The sequence below is a fragment of the Talpa europaea genome (assembly GCF_964194135.1).
Source record: "Talpa europaea genome assembly, chromosome: 5".
NCBI classification, from domain to species: domain Eukaryota; kingdom Metazoa; phylum Chordata; class Mammalia; order Eulipotyphla; family Talpidae; genus Talpa; species Talpa europaea.
In genome coordinates, this window is record NC_140071.1 from 48,861,013 (window position 1) to 48,884,289 (window position 23,277).

General features: G+C 36.8%; 1 protein-coding gene across 1 annotated transcript in view; it reads left to right on the forward strand.

Annotated features, from left to right (window-relative positions):
- Positions 1–23,277, forward strand: part of ANKRD31 (ankyrin repeat domain 31) — a gene marked incomplete at its 3' end in the record, with an annotated part of 75,692 nt that overhangs the window by 42,450 nt on the left and 9,965 nt on the right. The window contains exons 15-21 of the mRNA XM_084232935.1: positions 252–394; positions 782–944; positions 2,596–2,711; positions 9,180–9,267; positions 10,994–11,090; positions 13,545–14,538; positions 18,424–18,564. Of these exons, the coding sequence (XP_084089061.1) occupies positions 252–394; positions 782–944; positions 2,596–2,711; positions 9,180–9,267; positions 10,994–11,090; positions 13,545–14,538; positions 18,424–18,564 (1,742 nt within the window). The remainder of the gene's footprint in view (positions 1–251; positions 395–781; positions 945–2,595; positions 2,712–9,179; positions 9,268–10,993; positions 11,091–13,544; positions 14,539–18,423; positions 18,565–23,277) is intronic.

Consider the following 23,277-nt stretch of genomic DNA (forward strand, 5'->3'; position numbering starts at 1 on the left):
TTTAGTTCTGAGAATTCTGTTTTGTCACTTGCATCAGCAGATATTTTTCATGAAATCAAATTTACTTGTTTTTAAAAATGAAACCATTATATTTTAAGACCATAAGTTTTAATATTACTCATTCTTCAATACTTATTATATACATTTTGAGTCAATAAGGGTATAAATTTCATTACTGTAAATAAACTTAATAATGAATGCACTTACATGTTGATTTGTAAGCAGCCGCTTTTTTTTTTTTCCCCTTTTAGGTTGGACACCACTTCATGAGGCATCTAGTGAGGGATCCAATGATATAATTATAGAGTTGCTAAAAGCTGGTGCTAATGTTAATTGTGAAAATTTAGATGGGATTCTGCCCTTACATGATGCAGTTGCAAACAATCATCTAAAGGTACAATTCACTTCAGATTAAGTTTCTGTTACTTTTGTAGGAAAAAATGATTGAAAATATGAAGATATTTCAAACTGAGAACTAAAGTGATTCCCTAAAACAAGTGATTTTTTTAAAAATCAATAAAATAATATGAATTGTAAGCCCTAGAGTAAATCATTCCAATTGCATCTCTTATAGATAATAAAAACTTCTCTAGTCCCTGTGGTGGGGCAATTATAAGTTCATCTCATTTGCTTCCTTTCTCTCAGGGGTGATTGCCCTGTACTGCAAGTTGTCCAGTGTCTCAAATCGCTATTTTATATGTTTTGCTTACTTTTCTAGTTGGGTGGGGCAGTATATCTTGTCCCTTGTCTATGGAAATAACTGTAGCAAAATACTTAATAGGCAGCTGAGATTCTTCTACAACATGGAGCAGACCCTAATCAAAAAGATCAAAACCAAAAAACTGCTTTGGATGAAGCTGATGATATAAAGATGGAAGAGCTGCTAAAATCTTATGGTGCTATAGAAACTGATAATAGAGATGAGACTAATGCTGTTGTTACTGGTATGTATGTTAGTATTGCTTGCTATTTTATACGGGTGGTATACCTCTGCTTAGAATATAAAATCTTATTTGTGGTTTAGTTTCATAATTGACAGATATTTTGTTATGTTTATTAAACTCTTGAAAAGCATTATTTGTTTTTAGAAATTTGCATCGCTAAGCTTGGTTTAATTTATAGATCATATGATAATATTGGATGGAGTTACATATTGAAATGAAACCCATTCATTCATGAAACATGCTGATCTCCCTAACTTTGGGTCTAAGTTCAAGGTATAACTAAAACTACACCAATTGTTTTACTTGTAGTAGAGCTGGGAAAGGATAACATTTCCACAAACTCTTTACAAGTAATATTCCATTACTTCAAATTTTGTAATGATTCATACAAAGGCTGGATCAATAACAGCTTTTCAAAAATCTAATATTCTAATGCTAGAATGTGATTATGTTAAGTAAAATATGCATATGTCTATAGCGTAATAGAAAGAATGTTTCAAGAAATACAGTCAGGAAAAATTTTATGAACCATTTTTGGGCAATAGTTTGCATTTAAATAATAAAACTAATTTTTTCATAAGTACTGAGCATATAGTGAACACTAATTTAGAAAACAGATTTGTTGCTATGAACTTGCTTGCCCATGAAGAACTTCAAGTCTTGTGGGGAGACCAACCACAAATTAGGCAATTAAATACAACTTAAGTGTTAAGGAGAGGGAATTGTTTTTCCTTTTTCCTCATCCTTGAACCTTAACTCATAGAAGAAAAAACCATTTGCCTGCTCTCTATGAGGACTACATTGGGAAGAGAACCCTGTCACATAATTCTCTCTTAGCTGACTTTTGTCCTTATTAATAGTTGATTTCCAAGGAGGAATTATATTACCAGTATTTTTGGCCAGAACTAAGGATAATCATTGTGCCATATATCAGTAGGCAGCTAGAGAACATGTAGGTAAGGTAAGGCTGATCTGAGATTCCCTTTTTCATTGCCTGCTACCATATGCTAAGTCTCTGGAGGCCAGGGTCTTTCTTAGAGCCTTTACTATGGCTCTCTCCCTCTGCACAGCCATATCTGAAGGTTTTTTAAGTCCCATGGTTTATATCAGCTCAGCTTACCAGAGAAGCCTTGCATATGGAGTTGTGGGCACTCTGTTATAAAGTGGTGTATCTATGCCTACTTGTCTGTTGCTTCTTATGTATATATTTTCTTGGTCAGGTACCCCAAAGGGAATTGAAGGGTATAAGGTACAATAGTTATATTGAGAAAGGGAGTCCAGAATTGAAAGAGGGTCAGAGGAAACTTTACAGAGAGAGTCAATTATAGAGGACTTTGGAATCATCTACATCAGAGAAAGCTTCACTTTCTTTTGTAAAACGAGTATAACAAACTATCTTACAATGTAAGGCTCATATGAAGATTAAATAAGATGATTCAGGACAAGAATTTCATATCTAACATGTGATAAATATTCAGTCAGAGTTAGCTGTAATTAGTCCATTGATGATCATAATAATAAATAGATCCTGATGAACATTAATGTATTATAATTGTAGTCTTAATTTATCCTTTCCACCCTATCACCATTACAATTGATAAAATGAAGCTAAGTTTTTGTATGCTCTTATTATATTTTCTAATTTTTAAAGAAAAAATTCCTGCTGTTCGATCAAAAAGAAATAAGCAGTGTTTTTGTGATGATTGCAAAACTGTTGATCTGTCTTCTCTTGCACGCCAAAAAAAGCCAAGAGAAAGCCCTCCTGTGGTGAGTGAACTTGAAATCCTTCCAGTCTTCAGCCTAGAAAATGCCATTTTTTTTGAATAGCCAACCATTGACTATTGGTAGACCGCTTTCCATTTTAAGGACATGCAGGTTGAAAAAGGCTTTTTTATCATATGACAATAGCATAGTATAGTCAAACAAAAAGAGCCAGGAGGATATATTATGTGGTTATCCCTCAATACTCTGCACTAACTACAAAAATCATGGATTAACTGCTGTCCCTTACACCTAGGTTGAGTTCTTTGACTACTTCTTGTCTCTTAGATGCTGTCAATGTCATAGTGTGTCTAAACTGATTTAGTCCCAGAAAGTGTCTAGAATCTCTAGTAGGCAGAAAGAACATGGACATCAGACAGAGAAGAGGAAATCAATCTGGTTTAGTCAGCTGGATTGCACATGATTTATAGCAATAGTGTCTGCTATATGTGAAACCCCTCAGTAAAGTTGTATCTTTGGCTAAAATCATATTATTTTGAATCAGATTATATATGTTGACTAGACTTCTTACCTACTTTTGTTAGTTACCGTAGAGGGGGAAATGTCAGTAATTCAATGTAAATTATGATGAATGAACTAATTTAGACTTTCTTTTAAGAGATAATCAACCTAATTGCATTTGCCTCAGCACTTCAGAAATATTTTGCATTATTTCCTAATATCTGTTGTAATAAATGAAAATGCAGTAGTCAAACTAATTATTCCCATAGACAATGTGTCTTTTAATTTTGCAGTTATTAAGATTTTTCCTTTACTCTTTTATGTTCTATAGCTTAGTTTGTAGCTAAATGTGGATGTGTTTTTATTCATTTACTCTGGACTAGATGTCCTCCTTTAATCTGGAACATGTTTCTCATGTGTATTCTGGGAACTCAGCTGTTACATCTTTGGATATTACCTCTCCTCCATTCTCAGTATATTTTGGAATTCCTAGATGTCTGGAAAACCAGTCTCCATATCTCCTAAATATCTTTTTTATATTTTCCATCTCTTTCATTCTCTGCACTGTATTCTGCGTGATTTCTCTTTAAATTCATTATTTCTTTACTCAAATATTTCTAAATATTTAACCTATACATTTGAGCTTTTAATTTCAATGACTTCTTTATTTTTAGAAGTTTTGTTTGCTTTTTTGAATTCTTTTGAAAATAAAGCAAAGCAAAATAACACTGTCCTGCTTTTGCCTTACAGTATTGGTATCGTTAAAAAAAAAACAAAACCCTTTACAAATACTTTTAGAGGATTTTAAACTCACCTTCTGACTTTGTCATGATAACATGATTCTTTCAGTGGTTTGTAATGTTGTATTATAGTCTCATTTCATGGAAGATTGTTTGCTGTGGGAACTTTGGTGTGCCTAGATTTTGTATTAACATTTGCCTCTACTGGGTCCCTGGAGGTTTATCAGTATCACACCAGTTTGTATGCTAATTTCTCAGTTTAGTCTCTTGAACCACACAGATTATATAAAATTAGTTCTAATATACATGTATGGCTTCAGTTTGGGTCTCTAATTTTCTACGCAAAGCCCTAGATAGGTGACAAGTTTTTCTAACCCTTATTTACTCTAAAGGGTGCTTATTCAAGGTCTCTAACTTTATGTAGAGACTTTATTCTAATGCCTGTCTCATGTGCACCTGCAATCTTATTTTCTGTTCCTGTATGGATATTAAAAACCCAGCCCCTAATACTTGTGTTTGTTCCAAATCTCCCATAGGCCACTGCTAACTTAGTTTCTGGAACCAGGAAATTTCCCTTTCTTTTCTTATTCCCTGTACTAGGTATGGGAGTGTGTATGGGGGTCTCAGTCTCTCTCTCTCTCAATCTCGCTCTCTCCCTTCCTCCCTTTCTCATTTCCTCCCTGCCTCCATATCCTACCCTCCCTCCCTCTCCCGCTTCCCCCGCCCTTGCCCCGTTTCCCTCCCTCCCTTCTCCCAATTCCCCCTCCCCCCATCTCTCTCCCATGTTTTCATGTATTTGGATTAGACAGGGATCCTTGTGTATCAGCTCAACCCACCATATTGACCATAAGTAACATTAAGTTAAATTTTCATATGAAGATTAGAACATTATAGGAAAACCATCCTGTTGTTACTGACTATATGGGTATTTGCCTCAGAAATAATGTCTTTGGGCCTCCCTGGTGGCAAGTGGGTTGAGCACAGTGCTATGAAGCTGTCCATAGCCTCTGTAGGACGTGTTCGATTCCCTGCCAGAGATGCCCACCTGGCACAGCAGACCTCTCCTGTCTCTCCCGCTGCTGCTGCCCTCAGCAGTGTTTGTTTTTTTTTTTTTAAATAGAGGCATGTTTTATTTATTTATTTATTTTATTTGTTTTGTTTGTTTTTTGTTTATACATGCACTGGGCACAATCAGAAGCGCGGGAGGGTGAGAGAATTCACCAGAGCCAGAGCAGGGAGCAGAGCAGGGAGAAGGACCGAAGTACACTGCTGAGGGGAGCAGCGGGCGGCAGGAGAGGTCTGCGCGCCATGTGGGACCCTCCTCCGGTGGCCGGGGAGCAGCCAGGGATCGAACCGGCGCAGCAGAGGCTGCGGGCAGCTTCGCAACCCAGCACTCAACCGCTGCGCCACCGGGGAGGCCCTCAGCAGTGTTTTTGGTCCGTCTGCCTGTTCTGCTCCCCACTCTGTCTCTGGTGAATTCTCTCACCCTCCCATGCTTCTGGCCTGTACACCAATTCTTGTATAAATAAATAAATCTTAAAAAAAAAGAAAGGGGCCTCTTGGTGGCGCAGGGAGTTGAGCGCAGCGCTGTGAAGCTGTCCACACCCTCTGCAGCATGGGTTTGATTTCCCGCTGGCCTGGGAAATACCCACATGGCACTGAAGACCTCTCCTGTCTGCCTCTGGCCTGTACTCTCATTCTTGTATAAATAAATAAATAAATAAATAAATAAATAAATAAATAAATAAATAAATAAATCTTTAAAAAGAAAGAAAGAAAATAAAAAGAAAAAATAATATTTTAGTTGCCAAGACTCAGAAAATGCAATGGAAATATGAGTCTAAATAAACCAACTTAAAAAAAAGTTCAGAAGAAATATAAGGACTTTAATGATTATTTCTTTGGTAAATGTAAATTGTTTTTGAAGATTAGAAATTTCAAACCAAATTGGAAGTAGGGGGTGATTGTATGACCAGATACTAAGGAAATGAGATGATTTTAGTTTTATGCTGCTTTGTATATAAGCAGCTACATGTAAGCAGCTTCCCTCTCTATCTCCTTATAGATTAGATATAGAAACAATAACAGAATTATAATAATAGTTGGCATTTACTGTGTATATAATGTGTCATGCTGTGCTCACAGAGTACTTTATATTAACTCATTTAATATTCATAGTAAGCCTTCTAGGTGGGTTTTATTATTATCATTACCTCCCTCTTTACAGATGAGGAAGCTGCAGTAAGAGAGATTAAATAACTTATTCCACAATCACATTTCTATTAAGTAAATAGCAATACCAGAATTAAACTCCAGGCAGTCTAGCTCTGGAATCTGTGCTCTTAACCACTGCGTTATTTTGTGCAAAATTACAAAAGAGGTCTCAAAGGCAAAAATGGTCCTGCCATAGTAAAAATAGCAAATTTGGAATAAAATCATAGTGAAGTTTTACAGTAAATAGAATATAAACTGTCTAAAGCTGCTTCTTCCAAAGAAAATTCCTAGTTTAGGGTTTTCTTTCTTTCCTTTTTTTTTTTTTTTTAAACAAGCTCTAATGAAGGATTGAGAAGGGAGATCTTAATGGGAAGGTTATGCCGGACACTCTATGGTAGAATGTGGAGTTGGAGTGGAGTAAAAAATATGGTCCATTATGGTCGAGATTGAGTGCATCCACAATATGAGGCAAAATGGAAAGCAAAGTTATTATCAAAAGATGTTTTCCTTTATCCTAACATGTACATAGAGGCTTAACCAGACACAAATTCAGACCTTTAGTTTATTTTTATAACCATTGCCATCCAATATAAACAGGTAAACCTCAGTTTGTTTTGCATATTTATATTTTGTAGTTTCACTTTAACACATTTCATGAAAGAAGCAGTGAAATTTCTGTTCCACATAATTGGATGATTTTATTACATGCATTTTCCACATCATTTTCGGGCATTAAAGTAAAATTTCAGAGCAATGTACCTCAGAAGACTCTGAGAAGCTACACATTTAAAAAAAAGTCAATGAATATTGAGAATAAATTAAAGGGCAGATAACATGAATCAACTCACCAGTTGTCGTTTTTTGAGCAACTATACACATCCAGCAATGTGAAACAATTTACAAATATAAAAATCATGCTCCTACCTGCATGATCTTAAAAAATTATGTACAAGGTACTGTACATACTAATGTTAAATTATGTTGTGCTGACATTCTTTTAAAAAAATATATTTATGTATATATTACATCATTGTTCATTTTTGTGCAATGTTTGCTTTCTTCTGTCAGGTGTAGTCTCCATATAACTCCCACCACCAATTAACCCGTGCACCATCACCATAGTCCCCTGTGCTCTTCCCACTCTTACGGATCTCTCTCCCTCCCCCTCATCTGCAGAATGTCTCTGATTTATAGTTGCCTGTTTTTTCTTTTTTAAAGATTTATTTATTTATGCACACAAGAGCTGGGGTACAGGCCAGAGGTGTGGGGATGGGCAGTGAGAGGATTCACCAGAGACACAGTGGGGAACAGAACAGGCAGATTGACTGAAGTACACTGCTGAGGGGATCAGTGGGGCGAGTCAGGAGAGGTCTGCTGTACCATGTGGACTGCTCCCTGGCTGGCTGGGATTTGAACTCATGCTGCAGTGGCTGTGAATTGCTTCATAGGTTTCGTCTTATCTCTTGCACCACCAGGGAGTCCCTATAGTTGCCTGTTAATTTTGTATTTTTTATTTATTATAATTTTTTTCCTAATCCCTTATTCGGTTCCTCTATGTTCCTCCTATAAGTTAAACATCCATATATTTTTTTCCTTCTCTTTTATTTCACTGTACATAATCCCTTCTAGCTCCATTGATGTTGCTGCAAATTGCTGAATAGTATTCCATTGTATATATATACCACATCTTGATCCAGTCATCTATTTTGGGCATTTGGGTTGTTTCCATATCTTATCTATTATAAATAGTGCTGCAATAAATAAATGGGTGCAGCTATCCATTTGAATTAATGTTTTTGTAACCTTTGGGTAGCCTAGGAGTGGAATGCTGGGTCATACTAGAGCTCCATTTTCAGTAGTTTGAGGAACGTCCACACAACTTTCCATAGCGGTCCATAGCGGTTGGACCACTTTGCATTCCTACCAGCAGTGTAGGAGAGTTCCTTTTTCTCCACATCCTCACCAACATTTGTTGTGGCTAGTTTTTTTAAAATGTGCCATTCTTACTGGTGTAAGGTAGTATCTCTTTGTGGTTTTGATTTGCATTTCTCTGATTATAAGAGATGGTGAACATTTTCTCATATACATGTTAGTCATTTGCATTTCCTCTTTGGAGAAGTGTCTTTTTAGCTCTTCTGCCCATTTTTTGGCTGGATTGTTTACTTTGGTGAGTTGTATGAGTTCTTTGTAGATATTTGTGATCAGTCCCTTATCAGTTGTATAGAGTGCAAAAATTTTCTCCTAATATGTAGAATGTCTCTTTGTTTTGGCTAATTGTGTACTGAAAGTAACTCAGTAGAGATTTTGTGTATGAGATGGGTTTTATAATAATACTAAACAATATTTATTGAGCTTTTACTTGGTGCTGACACTGGTCTGAGCTTTTTACATGTATTACTCAAATCAGGCAAAGAAAGGATAAGTAACTTGCTGGAATAATCAACTAGGAAGAGGTGGAGCCAGAATTCACATCCAGGCAGCCTGGTTATAGGGGTTACTCCATGATTCCATCCCTTACATGAAAGAGGGATCGATGCAATGTAAATTGAAGGCATTCTGGACAGGAAGTATAGTATGAACAAGGACATAAAGAGGTGGTTTTAAATCACTTTTGTGAGTTTTGAGACAGTATTTCGTATTTCTAAGACTGTTCAATCTAAGTTTTATAGTGTACAAGTCATAGAGTCTGAACATGAATTTGGTGTGTAGATATGATCTTTACGTATTATATACTGAGTTGTTTATTTTTTGTCCTACACATATAATTTTACAAGCTAGTGAAAAATGATTCTTTATATGGTTGCTGCTCTTACATTCTATTTTCCAAGAGTTATATCTATAGAAATCATGACATACTGATATTTAAGTTTACTTTTTTTCCAATTATGCAACATTTACACAGTTAAAATTAAAGCATGACTACATTTGAACATAAAAAAAAAATGAACATTTTTTAGCAACTCTTCCTTTAGCCTTTTCACTGCTTATTTGTCAGTGGTGTATCAAAGGGAAATATCTACCTTCTTGTAATGAAGCTTTTAATATTTTAATCTGATAGCATCAGACCATCAGTGCCATTCTACAAGATGTAGAAGAAAAGCAAGAAAATTTGCTGGAGTTTGAAATAAGAACCCCTGAAGATGCAGGTAAATAGGACTTGTACTCAGGTTTGAATATTTTAGGCATCCAAAGTCTTTCTTAATTCATCTACTCTTTAAGGTGTATGTTTATGCTAAAACTCAGTAGCTGAAAAAGTGGCTAGAGTATTTAAGTGCTAGCAATGGTAACTAGGAATTAGTGATGCAAACACAGTAGTTTGTGTAACTATAAAGGTATTTCTAGACAGAGTGTAGTATAAATACTTTGAATTTATAACCATAATCAGAGATAACTACTGGTATGTTTAGATGAAGAGTAACAAAAAAGCATAAGATAGTGACTTGAGAAAAGAGGGAGGAAGGGATAAAGAAAGAAAGAGGATAGGTATTCAAGGGTGGATTGGGGGAGGGTGAGTGACGCATTTAAACATACGAAGGAGTAAAAATGTAACCCTAAAATCATAATAAAAAATTTTAATTAGAAAAAATGATAGTCATTTGAGATGAGATTATATTATTCTTTGGCTCCTCAGCTTTGTCTAGCTCACCTAAACCTTAAAAACAGATAAGAGAATGTGTAGCAGTGACACTAACCTTGTCTGATACAATTTGGAGATTGTAAATTGGCATGGAAATTTAAAACAAGTTCTTGTTACACAGCACAAATTAGTTCTATATGGGGATGGTGCTTTTTCATTTTCACTTGTCTCTGATGCAGCTTATATGAAATAATTATTAACTATTCTGTTAACTGAACATTTAGTTCAGTTAGTTAACATTAACATTTAGTTAACTAATAGTTAACACCATTTAGTTAACTATTCTGTTAACATCACTCTGTAATTGAAAAAAAATGTTGAAGCTGTTTTATTGATATTCTGAATGCTTCTAAGTAAATATGAGTTTTTATTGAAAAAATAAAAATAAAATGTATTCCTTTAAACCTTTCAGCTTTCTATTTGTCAATATATAAATGTACATACATGACATTTACATGTAAATTCTGTAGATTTGTGGTATGGTGAGGTCATGATACTTTTTCTTAGTAACAGTGAAAGAAAGCAAGAAAAATTTAAGAATTAATAGTTATTATAAAGTAATTTATGGGATCTATAAGTGACCATAGATATTGTATGGCTCCATCTAAGTATTAAGAGTAAAGAATAATTACTTGTAACATGATTTTTAATTTAAAGTACATATAATATAGATACTGATATAATATAGATATGTAAACAATAATTTAAATAATAAAGAATTTTATACTCACACCTATTGAAGTATTAACAGCAGTTTCCTTTGCGGAGAAAAGTAGATCAGAAACAGGAGGGTGAGTGGGATGCTCTTTCATTTTTGTTCTGTGTGAACATTCTTGTTGTTTGAGAAATGTTTGGTAATGAGAAGTAGACCTTTTGTATTTTAAAAAATAAATATTTTTTAACTTTTTTCACTACCCTCATTTCACAAATACAGAAGCTAATTATAAGGTCATGTGATTTGTCTGGGTTTCATGGAGCTTACTCAGTGGAGTAGCCCAAATTAGGATTTGGGCTGACCTATTCTTCCTGGGTATAGTGTACCTACCTATACACCTCGGGGTACTTTCATAGGCTGACAATTAAATACGACTTGACTTTTGTATCTGGCTGTTACTATTGGGGAAAATAATATGGAAATGGCTTTTAAAAATTAACAGGAAGATTAAGTTCTGTGTGACCGAATTTGACATTTGCTAGCTCTCAGTTAACTGACTATTTTATCACTATGTTTCTAGAACAATATATTGAAAAGATGTTAGAGATAAAAGAGGTTATGAACAGCATACTTGCCAAACAGAAGGCAGAGAGAGATGATCTGGCTAAAAAATACAGGTGAGTGAAAAAAATAGGAGTGTTTAAGAGTTTTCAGAATTTATCCGTTATTAGCTTACAAAAGTTAGACCTAGAATTTTTTAAGAATGCAAATATTGCTTTGGACCAAAATGACTTTATTGGGTCATCTAAACTATAACCTCCATTTGTACCTTTCAGAAAGATATATTAGAGCATAAAGAAAATCATTCTGTACTCCTCTGGTTTCTTCTAGGTTGGCAAATAAAAATCAGATCGATAAGGGAAAAAGTCATAGAGAAGTTTAATAATTACATGTATATCTCTTGTATACTTATAATCATTTGGCATCTATTGAACATTTAATATTTTTTAAAAGATTTATTTATTTATGAGTACAAAACTGGGGTGTAAACCAGAGGTGCGGGGGAGTGGTTATATGAGAGGATTCACCAGAGACAGAGTAGGGAACAGAACAGGCAGCTCTACTGAAATACACTGCTGAGGGGAGCAATGGGCGAAACAGGAGACGTCTGCTGCACCATGTAGGTCAGCTCCCTGGCTGGGGATCGAACTTGTGCCACAGTGACTGGAGATACCTTGATAGTGCTGAGACTTAACCCCTTGCGCCACAAGGGAGGCCCTGAATATTTAGTTTTTTTCCTGAACTTATTTAAAAATGAGCTTTCTATTTTTAGTTATAAATATACTATTTATCCCCATTTTGTCTTTGTCTCTAGTGAATAAGTATCATATTCTTTTCTATTTTTCTCTTAATATGAAGCAAAAGAACATATAGGAACCACAGGTTGACTGTAGGATATTTCCTAAGGGACTTTGGACAATATTAGCTACAATTTTCCTCTTATGGCCCATGGTTTAAAATATACCTTATTAATATTGCTATAGTGCTTAAAAGCTTGTGATCTAAAAAGCAGATTTATTTTCTACCTGAATTCTTCATTTTACATATTTTTTTAAGATTTTTTTATTTATGCATACAAGAATTGGGGTACAGGCCAGAGTTGTGGGGGGTGAGAGAATTCACCAGAGACAGAGTGGGGAACAGAACAGGCAGATTGACTGAAATATACTGCTGAGGGGAGCAGCGGGCAAATCAGGAGAGATCTGATGCACCATGTGGGCAGGGGATTGAACTTGCACTGCAGCGGCTGCAACAGCTTCGTAGGTTGCATCTTAACCCCTTGTGCCACCAGGGAGGCCCCCATTTCACATATTTTTAAGTGTGATGTCATGAATTTTTTTTTCTCCTCTATCAGCTTCCTGCATTTTATATTTGTTGTTTGCTTATCTGATTTTTCTTGTTACTTATTCTACTTACACCTACTACTCACTTTAACACCCAGTCTGCTTGATGATAATAATTCTAAATTGTGAGAAGAGGGGCAAATATCTTTATGATTAGTTCTCCTTAAAAGTACCTGCTATTAAAACATGGTCCGTGTACCTTTGGGGGATCCCTGATCATTTCAAGTCCCCTGTGAAATCAAAATTATTTTTATGATGACATCTGGATGTTATTTGCCTTTTCTCTCTCGTTCTTTCATGACTGTACAGTGAGATTTTCTAGAGGTCACATGACATGTGATATCAATCTAATAGCCAATTTAATGTGTGCTTTTTACTTTTACATTTTTCTTGGTTTTATTTTTCTAAAACAGCAAATGTGATATGATGCATATAGAAGCAAAAACTTTTTGGGTTCTTCAATTTTTAAATTATAAAAACGTTCTGACACCAGGAAGTTTGAAAGCCACTAGAAACAAAGTATTCAGTATTCTGGGAGGTCTGTGTGCCTAGATAGGTATAACTGAAAAGCAAAACTGTTGAGCCATTGCTCCCACTAGGTTCTCAAACTCCTGAGAGATGTGGCTTGGGGAAGGCTCACAGGATAATGCTTATCTCCATAGTCCCTCTGTACTGAAATATTTCTCAGTATGGTTTCAAAACACAGCTATAGTTATTACCTAATTAATACATTTTTCAGGTCTACTTTAAGTATGATTGCTCACAAAACAATCTTATTCCTCCATAGCTAGGGGAACTTATGTAAAACTTACTCCCAGATTTTACTTCCTGTTACACATTTCCATTGGGTAAGCAAACTCCAAGTTTAAAGACTGGTGTTCCTCTGCTATCAATCTGTACCTTCTAGCTAGAGAACTAATAGATATCTGGACAGAAAATCCAAGCTTTCGTTTAGACTTTAAAAGTCTAGAGTCAGTCCTAAACTGAATAGTGATAGGAATATGAATGTAGATAGCAATCAATATATGCCATCACCTCCACAAAAACAAAGGCAAACCCACTTAAGTAAAAAATTACTTTCTTCTTAAAGGACATACATTGCACATGTAGACCTCTGTGTACTTCAAATTGATTAAATTTAAATGGAGAGAAAGTATCTTTAAAATCTAAATGACTGGTAACATAAGTTTTCTGCTGTTTTTTCCCTCTTTCTGTTTCTCTCTGTAGGGTATCCATAGAATCATTTAAGCATGGAGTCCTGAGAGAACAACTGTCTAACCTGGCCACAAGACAGAAGAGTCTTCTTGTTGTTGCAAAAAAACAGAAAAAAATAAGTCTGAAAATTCAAAACTATAAGAATATTACATCACTGTCTGATTTTAGTTTGAGGAAGCTGTCATCCAGCTCAGAAATCTCAAGTGAAAATGCCATTCAAGAACTTACCAGTCTGGAAAATTCAGTGCCGCCTCAGTCGTGTTCACTTTCTCCCATCAGCCTTGTTCATGGAAACATTCAAGAAACACAGTTGTCTCTGGAAGTGAGGGACAGCCAAAATACCAGCACTCCTCTAAATAAGGAGACAGTGAGAAGGACAGACTTTCCTGGAAATGAGCTGAATTCTAAACAAGATGTCAATAACTGTACCTCGGATGGGTTATCAAAATCCAGAGAGTCAGTTGGTACTAAAAAGATTAAATTACCATCCAAACCTGTTGCTTTCACTGCTCGAGCAGAATGTTCACATGATAAAATTACAGAAACTATAGCCAAAGAGCATGAATCCTGTGGTCCTTCATCAGTAACTGGCACATTAAATAATTCAGAAACTGCAAGCCTACTTGCCCAAAATGACCATTCATCAACTGTTATTTGTAATCAGGCTTTTTCCAATTGTGGCCGTAAAAGAATGAACAGGAAAAAAACTTCCCAGCAACCCTCAAGGGGGACATCAGAACACTTGGCACATCAAATGATTGCTGCCTTACCTAGTGATACTGAGCATCAGATCAAACCACATTTTAAAAAGTCAGCTTTTTCTATTTCACATGCAAATGACAGCCAGCGCTGCTTCTCTGGGTCAGACCCTCAGCATACTATTAACAAATCTTTAAACCATAACACAATACCTAAAAAGAAACGTATGAAACGTATGCAAATAAAGGATCTGATATTACTAGGAAGAATTAATCCAGGAAATAACATTCTGGAATTCAAAACACAGGTATTCTACTATTTTTCCTCTGAAACCAATGAATTTTATAAATGATTGATTATTGGCTGGGCTTCTTGAATGAAGGCGCGCAACTATTATGTTCTTAGCAAGTGAAAATCATGCTTCTAGAATTGCTTTAGGCATTGTAGTCATGAGAACCTTTAGGCTCTCAGATCAGAATTAAGTCAACTATTTTGCAGATTGAAGGATTTAAGACAAACACAAAAATAATATATTGGAGTTGTCTTTGGTTCCAAAGTTTTGGGAACATAAATTGATTTACTGACTAATCCAATCAGATGTTTGCTTCCTTTAAGGGATAGTTCTCTAGGTTAGTAATTGAGACTTATTCTAACTATAGCAAGGCTCTTCTTTCTCCACAGTTCTCTCTTTAAAGCCAACCTATAGTTTAACCTGTATCTCTCAAGTGAATCTACCAGTTTACTCCCATTAGTCTTTCACCACAACTTTGCTGTTTTTGAGAGTGCCTTTGAGCTTGAAGTTCTCCATACTCTGTTGCAAATGAGGTCATTTCCTAGGGTAGGATATTAGGAACTATCTGTTTTAAGGCTTGCTACCTAGCTCAAGCAGAAATCTCTGTGCCATGGTTTGGGAATGGGCATATGGTATCTTTTCTATGAATGTCACCCTTACTTTGGAGCTGAGCATTTGGTGGAGGGGCCAAAGTGGCTTTATTCTTGTTCACATTCCCTCTCCTGACATGACACTACTACCTTACAAGCCACAGTAAGGGTGATTGTAGTCCTGAGGTCTCAGTGATGACATTCCAAGGGTTGAACCTCTGTCTCACTGGTGTAGGCTAGGCTGGAGAAGGGAGTCCCCACCTCTTGGCTGCTCTTACCCACAACTTCGCTTCAGCAACAGTAGCTGAGGGCAGAAATGCTGATGTCCTTCAGGACATCAGGAAGATAACTCCCTGACTGAGAGCTGTAGGGAGAGGGAATCCTGGTTTTGACTGCAGCAGTTTGAAGTGGGCTCTCCATTTCATTGAGCTGGGAATAGAGGAAGGGAATAGTTTTGCTTCAAATAACATAAATTCTTGCCTTTTTTTAAACCTAATTTTCATACATATTGTTGAATAGATGCTTCTTCATTTGCCACATACTCTTATGACCAGTGTATTTCCAGAGACTTAAAAATAATTTTTTTATAGTGTTTACCCTTTACAGTATCATGCCAGACATTGGTTCTAAAATACTTTTATACTGGGCCTCCCCGGTGGCACAGTGGTTGAGCGCTGGCTTGCGAAGCTGCCCTCAGCCGTTGGAGCGCCGGTTCGATCCCCGGCTGCTCCCTGGCCACCGGAAGAGGGTCCCACACGGCGCGCAGACCTCTCCTGCTGCCCGCTGCTCCCCTCAGCAGTGTACTTTGGTCCTCTGCTTGTTCTGTTCCCCGCTCTGGCTCGGTGAATTCTCTCACCCTCCCGCACTTCTGACTGTACCTAATGCTTGTATAAATAAATAAATAAATCTTTAAAAAATAATAAATAAAAAATAAAATATTTTTTATACAGTGTCTTTTGACATAGTTAGGTTAAAATCTACTGTGTAGTATTTGTTTTCAGTTTCTCACAACCCTTACATTTTTTTCTGCTTTATCTCTTTTGTTGGTTTATTAGCTATAGCTCTTTTTATTTTAGCTATAGCTTTAGCATTTATACTATGTATTTTTAACTTCTTACAGTCTACCTTTAAGTGATAGTATACCATTTCATGTATACTATAAGATTCTCAAAACATACACTTCCATTTTCCCATGCTTGACTTTTGTGTTATCATATATTTTATTTTTGCATGTTCTATATTTCACACAATGTAATTATTTTTGTTCAAGCAATCAGTTTCTTTTAGAGGTTTGAATAATAAGGAAAGATGTCTTCCATGCAGTTGCTATTTATGGTACTTCCTTTCCTATGTGTAGATCTTAATGTTCATTTGCTCTCATTTTCCTTCCATCTGGAGGATTTCCTATTTTAGGACTACCTAATATTTATTGTATTGGAGGTCTGCTGATCCTTTTGAATTTTCCTTTTATGAAAAAGTTTACTGTACCTTCATTTTTGAAAGATATATTTGCTATGTGTAGAATTCCAGGTTGGAAATTCTTTTAATACTTTATAGATGTTGCTGTACTGTCTTCTTCCTTAATTGTTTCCAAAAAGAAATATACTTTTGTTCTAAACTTTGTTTTCCTAAGCAATGTCTGTTTTCGCATCTGGCTGCTTTTAAGATGTTCTCTATATCTCTCCTTTTAAGCAAATTTGATTCTGATAAGTCATGGTATAATTTTTTTCATGTGTTTTATGCTTTGGATTTACTCAGCTTTTTGGAGCCCTAGGTTTCATCAAATTTGAAAAATTTCAGACATTAGGGCCTCCCCTGGTGGCGCAGGCGGTTGAGCGCCACGCTGTGAAGCTGTCCGCAGCCTCTGCAGTGACGGTTCTATCCTAGCCGGCCGGCGAGGGTCCCACATGGCACAGCAGACCTCTCCTGTCATGGCCCGCTGCTCCCCTCAGCAGTGTATTTCGCCAGTCTGCCTGTTCTGTTCCCTGCTCTGTCTCTGGTGAATCCTCTCACCCTCCCATGCATCTGGCCTGTACCCCAGTTCTTGTATAAATAAATGAATAAATCTTTAAAAAAGTGTTTAAGAAAATTTTTTTTCAGACATTATTTCTTCAGATATTTTTCTCCTCTCCTCCTCTTTTAAAAACTCCCCTTATATACATACTGGATTGCCTGGAGTCATTTCACAACTCACTGATGATTTGTTAATGTTTTTAAATTCTCATTTTTCAGTGTTTCATTTCTGTGCAGTTCCCATTGCTGTGTCTTTGAATTCACTAATTTTTTGTCTGCAGTGTCTAATTGTTAACCTCATCCAGTGTATTTTTCATCTCATACATTGTAATTTTCATTTCTAGAGAAGTTTGATAGAAAAAAGACTCATATCTTCCATATCTTCACCTAACTTTTGAACATGAGAAATAAGTTATAGTTCTTATTTGCTAATTCTAATATTTGTCTGTTCTCATTTTCAATTGATTGCTTTATTTCCTTTGTTTGGGTTGTATTTTCCTGTTTATTTCCAGGCATTGTAAAATTTACCTTGGTGAATACTGGCTAGTTTCGTGTTCTTATAAATATTTTGGAGATTTGTTGTAGGATGCAGCTAAGTTACTTGGGAATAATTTGATTCCTTTGGGTTTTGTTTCAGATATTTGTTATTCAGGTTTACAATAATGTTCAGTGTGGGGGTAATTATTTCCCTCTACTGAGGCAAGACTCTTTTGTGTATTCCTCAGCCTCTCATCATTTTTGAGTTTTTTCTAGTCTTACTATTTATTAGGAACAGGTACTATTTCTACCCTTTGAAAATGCCAGGCATCATTACAGCTAATCATTTCACGTCGTTCTTTTCCTAACCTTGGGTAATTTCCTTACACACATAACCAATCAGAACTGCTTAAGAAGACCCTCTAAAGATCTACAGAATTCTCCCTCATTGTATTTCTCTCTTCTTCAGTACTCTTTACTGCAAATCCTAGCCACCTCTCTAGACTTCCTGCACCATTATCAATTTAAGGGAGACCACAGACTTTGCCTAGAATCTTTCTTCCTACATCATGACCTGGAAACTCTCTCAAGCAAGGAGCTGGGGGCAGTTGTAGGGCTTACTTTATTAATTTTTCATTACTTAGGGAACAGGCAACAAATTAGGGAATACCATAATTTGTTGCCTGTTTGGTATTTTACAAACCATTGTTTAAAATGTTTTCTGTTTTTTGTTTTGGTTGTGTTGGATGTTAAAGCTGTCCCGTTTGCATGTATTTCAACTCCCTTTTAACTTTAATTTCTGTTTTATTTTTCACTTCAGGAAACTACCCACAAAGCCAGTATTTTGTTGAGTGGTAAAATTAAGGTAGAAAATGGTCAGATATATCAAAACCCAGTCACCTGGCTCAAGGATGTCCTAGGAAGCAACAGTTGTGTGACCTGGAACTATGCTTGGAGTAAGGTGAGCCATTTTTAAGTTTATCTTTAATTCATATTCAAATGGAAAGTATGTTTTTTTCCCCAGATTTATTTATTTATGCTTAAAGAGCTGGGGTACAGCCAGAGATGTGGGAGGGGGGAGGTGAGAGGATTCACCACAGACAGAGCAGGCAGACTGACTGAAACACACTGCTGAGGGGAGCAGCAGGCAAGACAGGAGAGATATTCTTTGCCCTGTGCGTTGCTCCGTGGCCAGCCAGGCATCGAACTCGCGCTGCAGTCTGCGAATTGCTTCATAGTGAGGTGCTTAACCCTTTGTGCCACCAGGGAGGCCCCAAGGAAAGTATGTTTCTTTTTTTTTAATCATACAACTCTTTGTTTTTTTAAAGCTCTGGAAGTTCTCCAAAGTTAAATCTTGTTCTCATGTGTCCCTTCTGTGATATTCTACATGCATTCTCCCACAACTTCTATTTGCCAGAATTCCTCAGTGGCAGGTTTGCACGGCTGACTGAGTCTTTCCTTCCTGTTTCTCACTGGTGCATTGATAATTTAGTTAATATGTTATTAGTATACTGCAAATCTTTCCCAAAAAAAAAAACAAAAGGAAAGAGCATGGGGACCAAGGTCCACAGAAGTTATGATATACTTTTATGTTTGAACATAGCCTTATCTATGAATTGCTAGCTCCACAAAAGAAATACTTCTTTTCATTTGCACTTCCCAGACTTAGTAGCCTCCTCCTTAGTTCTGTCTTCTGATTTTAACCACTAACTTGAAGACTGTTAATGACTGACATCCTTTAGGTCCAATGGTCAGCCACCTCTGATGTCTATGTCTTGCCCGGAGAATAAAGTTTCATAAGACTTCACTGCAGATACTTTCAGCCTCTATTGGTCATTATGGTAAGCCTAAGTGCACCAGTAATAGGAGGTACAGCTTCTTCTTCTTTTTTTTTTTTTTTTGTCCAACTTGGTTGTGCCCAACCTCCCTCCTAACTGTTCTTGGTCTTTGTCCCCAAACTACATTCAGGTTTCTTAAATCTCTGTGGCAGGTGTGTACAGAACTATGTTTCAGTTTCTTTGCTTACATTGGCACCTTTTGGATTTTCTCTGCTTTATAGTCTCTCTGCCCTTTTTTTTTTCCCTAAAGATTTTTTTCCTACCACTGGCAATCACCAGACCATATGTTTTAATTGCCCAGTGCTTTCCATAGACTTATAAATCATATTTGTGTGTTAATAATTAACATTTCACTCCTGGAAATCCCTTTTTATTGCCATGTTTCTTAAGCTTATGATGGATTGTATCATTTTGCTGAAACTGAATCTATGCTTATAGTGTGAGTGTAGTACTGAGAGTTTTTAGAGCAGGGCATGCCTGTGCTACAGTGTGCCAGTGATGACTCAATTATCCCATTTTTTTTTTCCTATTGTAACTACTGTGTTTGAATAGCTGACATCATTTGCTGCTCACTCTGTGTTTATACCTTATTTACATATCGCATTGCTTCTTGTCTCTTCCCATCAGCCTTTCAATTAGGGTCATACTGTTTAGCACCTATGTACAGCGAAGGCAATTGCAAATGGGGGGACTAAAATTTGGGCAGTTATTGAAGATAGGATATTCATACAGTTTATCTAAATAGGCCTAGGCTTTTTAAAATGATGCTAAAAGCAAAAACAGTTTTAAAATTACTATATGGAACCCTGGTACTTCTAGTAAATACCCCATACTGAGAAAACACTAGCCCAGCAAGTATTTAAAAGCTTCTTTTAAATTTTACCATGAAAATCTCTTCTTCCACATGGGTGGAGCTGGAAGGGATCATGCTCAGCAAAATAAACCAGAAAGAAAAAGAAAAATACCGGATGGTCTCACTCATAGCAGGAGTCTAGAAAACCTAAATAAGGGACCAGGAAAAATAATAACTATAAGAAAGAAAAAAATCAAAATCAACAAACAAGTATGAACCAGAGACACACTATCGGGGGTGGGGGGCGGGAAAGGAAGGATTGGGGTCAAAATAAGGGGGTTGCAATTTTATGGGGAATATAAAAATAAAATTTTAAAAAATAACAAAAAAAATTTCTTTAGACATTTTGTTAACATGCAATGAGTTGTTAATATTATTCTAAATAAAATAAAAACGTTTTAAATTAAAAAAAATCTCTTCTTCCTCTTATCTTGGGGTTACTGTTGAATTCTTTTTTTTAATTAAGATTTATTTATGTCTACAAGAACTGGGGTACAGTTCAGAGGTATGGGAGTGAGAGAATTCACCAGAGACAGAGGGGGGAACAGAACAGGCAGACTGACGAAATACACTGCTGAGGGGAGCAGCGGATGAAACAGGAGAGGTCTGCTATGACATGTGGATTGCTCCCTGGCCGGCTGGGGATTGAACTTATGCTGCAGAGACTGCAGATAGCTTCATAGTGCTGTGCTTAATCCCTTGCACCATCAGGGACACCTCTGCTTCTGAATTCTTAGTTATGTGTTGATGAAAGGAGGTTGTTGCTACATTGGTAAATGTGAACATTTCTTCTTACTGGTTCTGAGAATGATAGTGGGGTTTTGGGGTCAGGAAAGCTTGGTTGTCAGGCAAGAAATGCCAGAAAACTAGGTCTTGCCCTATATCAGACAGAGTGACAAAGCCGGTAGATACAAAAATGACTCATAACTCCTACCCAAGCAGCTGGTCTGCTGTGTAGCTCTGCTAAGGGAATCCGGATGCTTACTCCCACTGTGCATCACTAACTCCTTTTGATGCTGCAGTTTCTAGTTGCTAGGCATCATCCTAATGTGGCAGAGTAACCTCTAGGTAAGAGACAGGAGACCAGCTAGTTCCTGGCCCCATACTTGATAAGTCATATGATCTAGACAAAGGTTTTCAACCCTGGCTACACATTAGAATCATATGGAGGAGCTTCTAAAAACTACCACTAGTGAACTTCGCCCTCATAGCGTCTTATCTAAAAGTTTGGAGACCAGGTTGCAAATTTCTAATGTATAGCTTGGAGAGAGAATAAGTGATCTGAGTCAAATTATTCAATCTCTTTAAACCTGTCATCTTATGTATAAAATAAGGAGTAGTGTTAAATGGTCTTTAAAGACAGTTCTAGCTTAGAGACTCTAGGACACATGGCACTCTGGTTTGTAACACAGTGCTTTTGCATCTGTTGTATCAAAACAACTCTAGGCAGCAAAGTCAACTATTCTCTCTGTTTATGAATATAAAAATAGAGTTGCTAGAGATTAAGTGACCTGCTTATGCTCAAGGTGAGTGCTCGAAGTGCTCGAACCAGGTCTAGAACCTGAACTTCTGATTTCCCACATACTATTTTCTACATTTACAATAATGACACAGGGAGCCCACATTCCTTTCATTGGAAACAGGTTACCTTGAACTCAAGTACATACATAGCATCATTTACATATTGCCTTTATGAATTGGCAAAACCCTTCTTCTTTAGCAAAAATCTGCCTGCTTCACAGAGGAAAAAAATGCCTTCTGTTATATAATTGTAGTATGAGAATAATAGGATTTTTGATAAAGTTCATTTTTGTGAGTGATCAGGATGGGATGTAAACAGATGAAAAATGTGCTGCCATTTTGAGCAGTGACTCAGATCTCTTTTGCAGACATACTTCCCATCTGGCTACCTCACTATATGAATTTCCCCATATAAATTCACCTCTGTGGTTCACTCTTTGCCTTACACACTTAAAAAATTATTCCTACCACCATGATTAAGAATTCAAGGTATGGAAAGGTCGAGTATAAAAGGTGATTGAGATTGTTCATTAGGACAGTTAATGAAGTTCTCAGCATATCTTAATTTAAACCTCCTGAGCCCACCTACTACTGTTCAGGAGAAGATGGTTGGAGATGTTGCCCCCTTTTAACATACAGATATCCAGAAGACGTGAATCCTGAGGATATAGGTAGTATGAAAGATCTGCTGCCCTTCTGTTGCCTCTGGCTACGTGGTGTATCTGAGGGAACAGAAGGGCAGCAGATCTTTCACACTACCTATCAGAGAAGACGGAGATTGGGAGGAGGCTGGCAGTGTGAGAATGAACCTCACTCATTGTTTCCCCAGGATCAGCGCTTTCAAAGAAGTTCTTACACTTTGATACTACTTTCTCTGCCATCTTCTGAATTCCTAGAGAACTATTTCACTTGAGAAATATTTTTATTTTCTTAGCCAGAATCTGCTGTTGTATTACCATGAACCCTAAAGAAAATATACAATTTCCTTTTGTTTCTTTGCCTTTTTCCTTCCCCTGAGATAAAACAATTATCCTGTCTTCTTTCTTCTAGTTGGGGTAGCGAAGTTGTTAAAACTTCTTAAAACTTGAGGTGGAGGGAGCCTCCCTGGTGGTGTAAGGGGTTAAGACGCAACCTATGAAGCTGTCGGCAGCCACTGCAGCACATGTTCAGTCCCTGGCAGGCCAGGGAGCAACCCACATGGCACAGCAGACCTCTCCTGACTCTCCTGCTGCTCCCCTCAGCAGTGTACTTCAGTCGGTCTGGCTGTTCTGTTCCCCACTCTGTCTCTGGTGAATCTCACCCCCCACATCTCTGGCCTGTACCCCAGCTCTTGTATGCATAAGTAAATAAATCTTTAAAAAAAAAAAACAAGGTGGAGTCAAAATAGTTATTTGATCCACGAATAGGTTCCCATTAGTCACTACCATCAAATGGTTTTACTGAAGACAAGAAAAGTGGATTG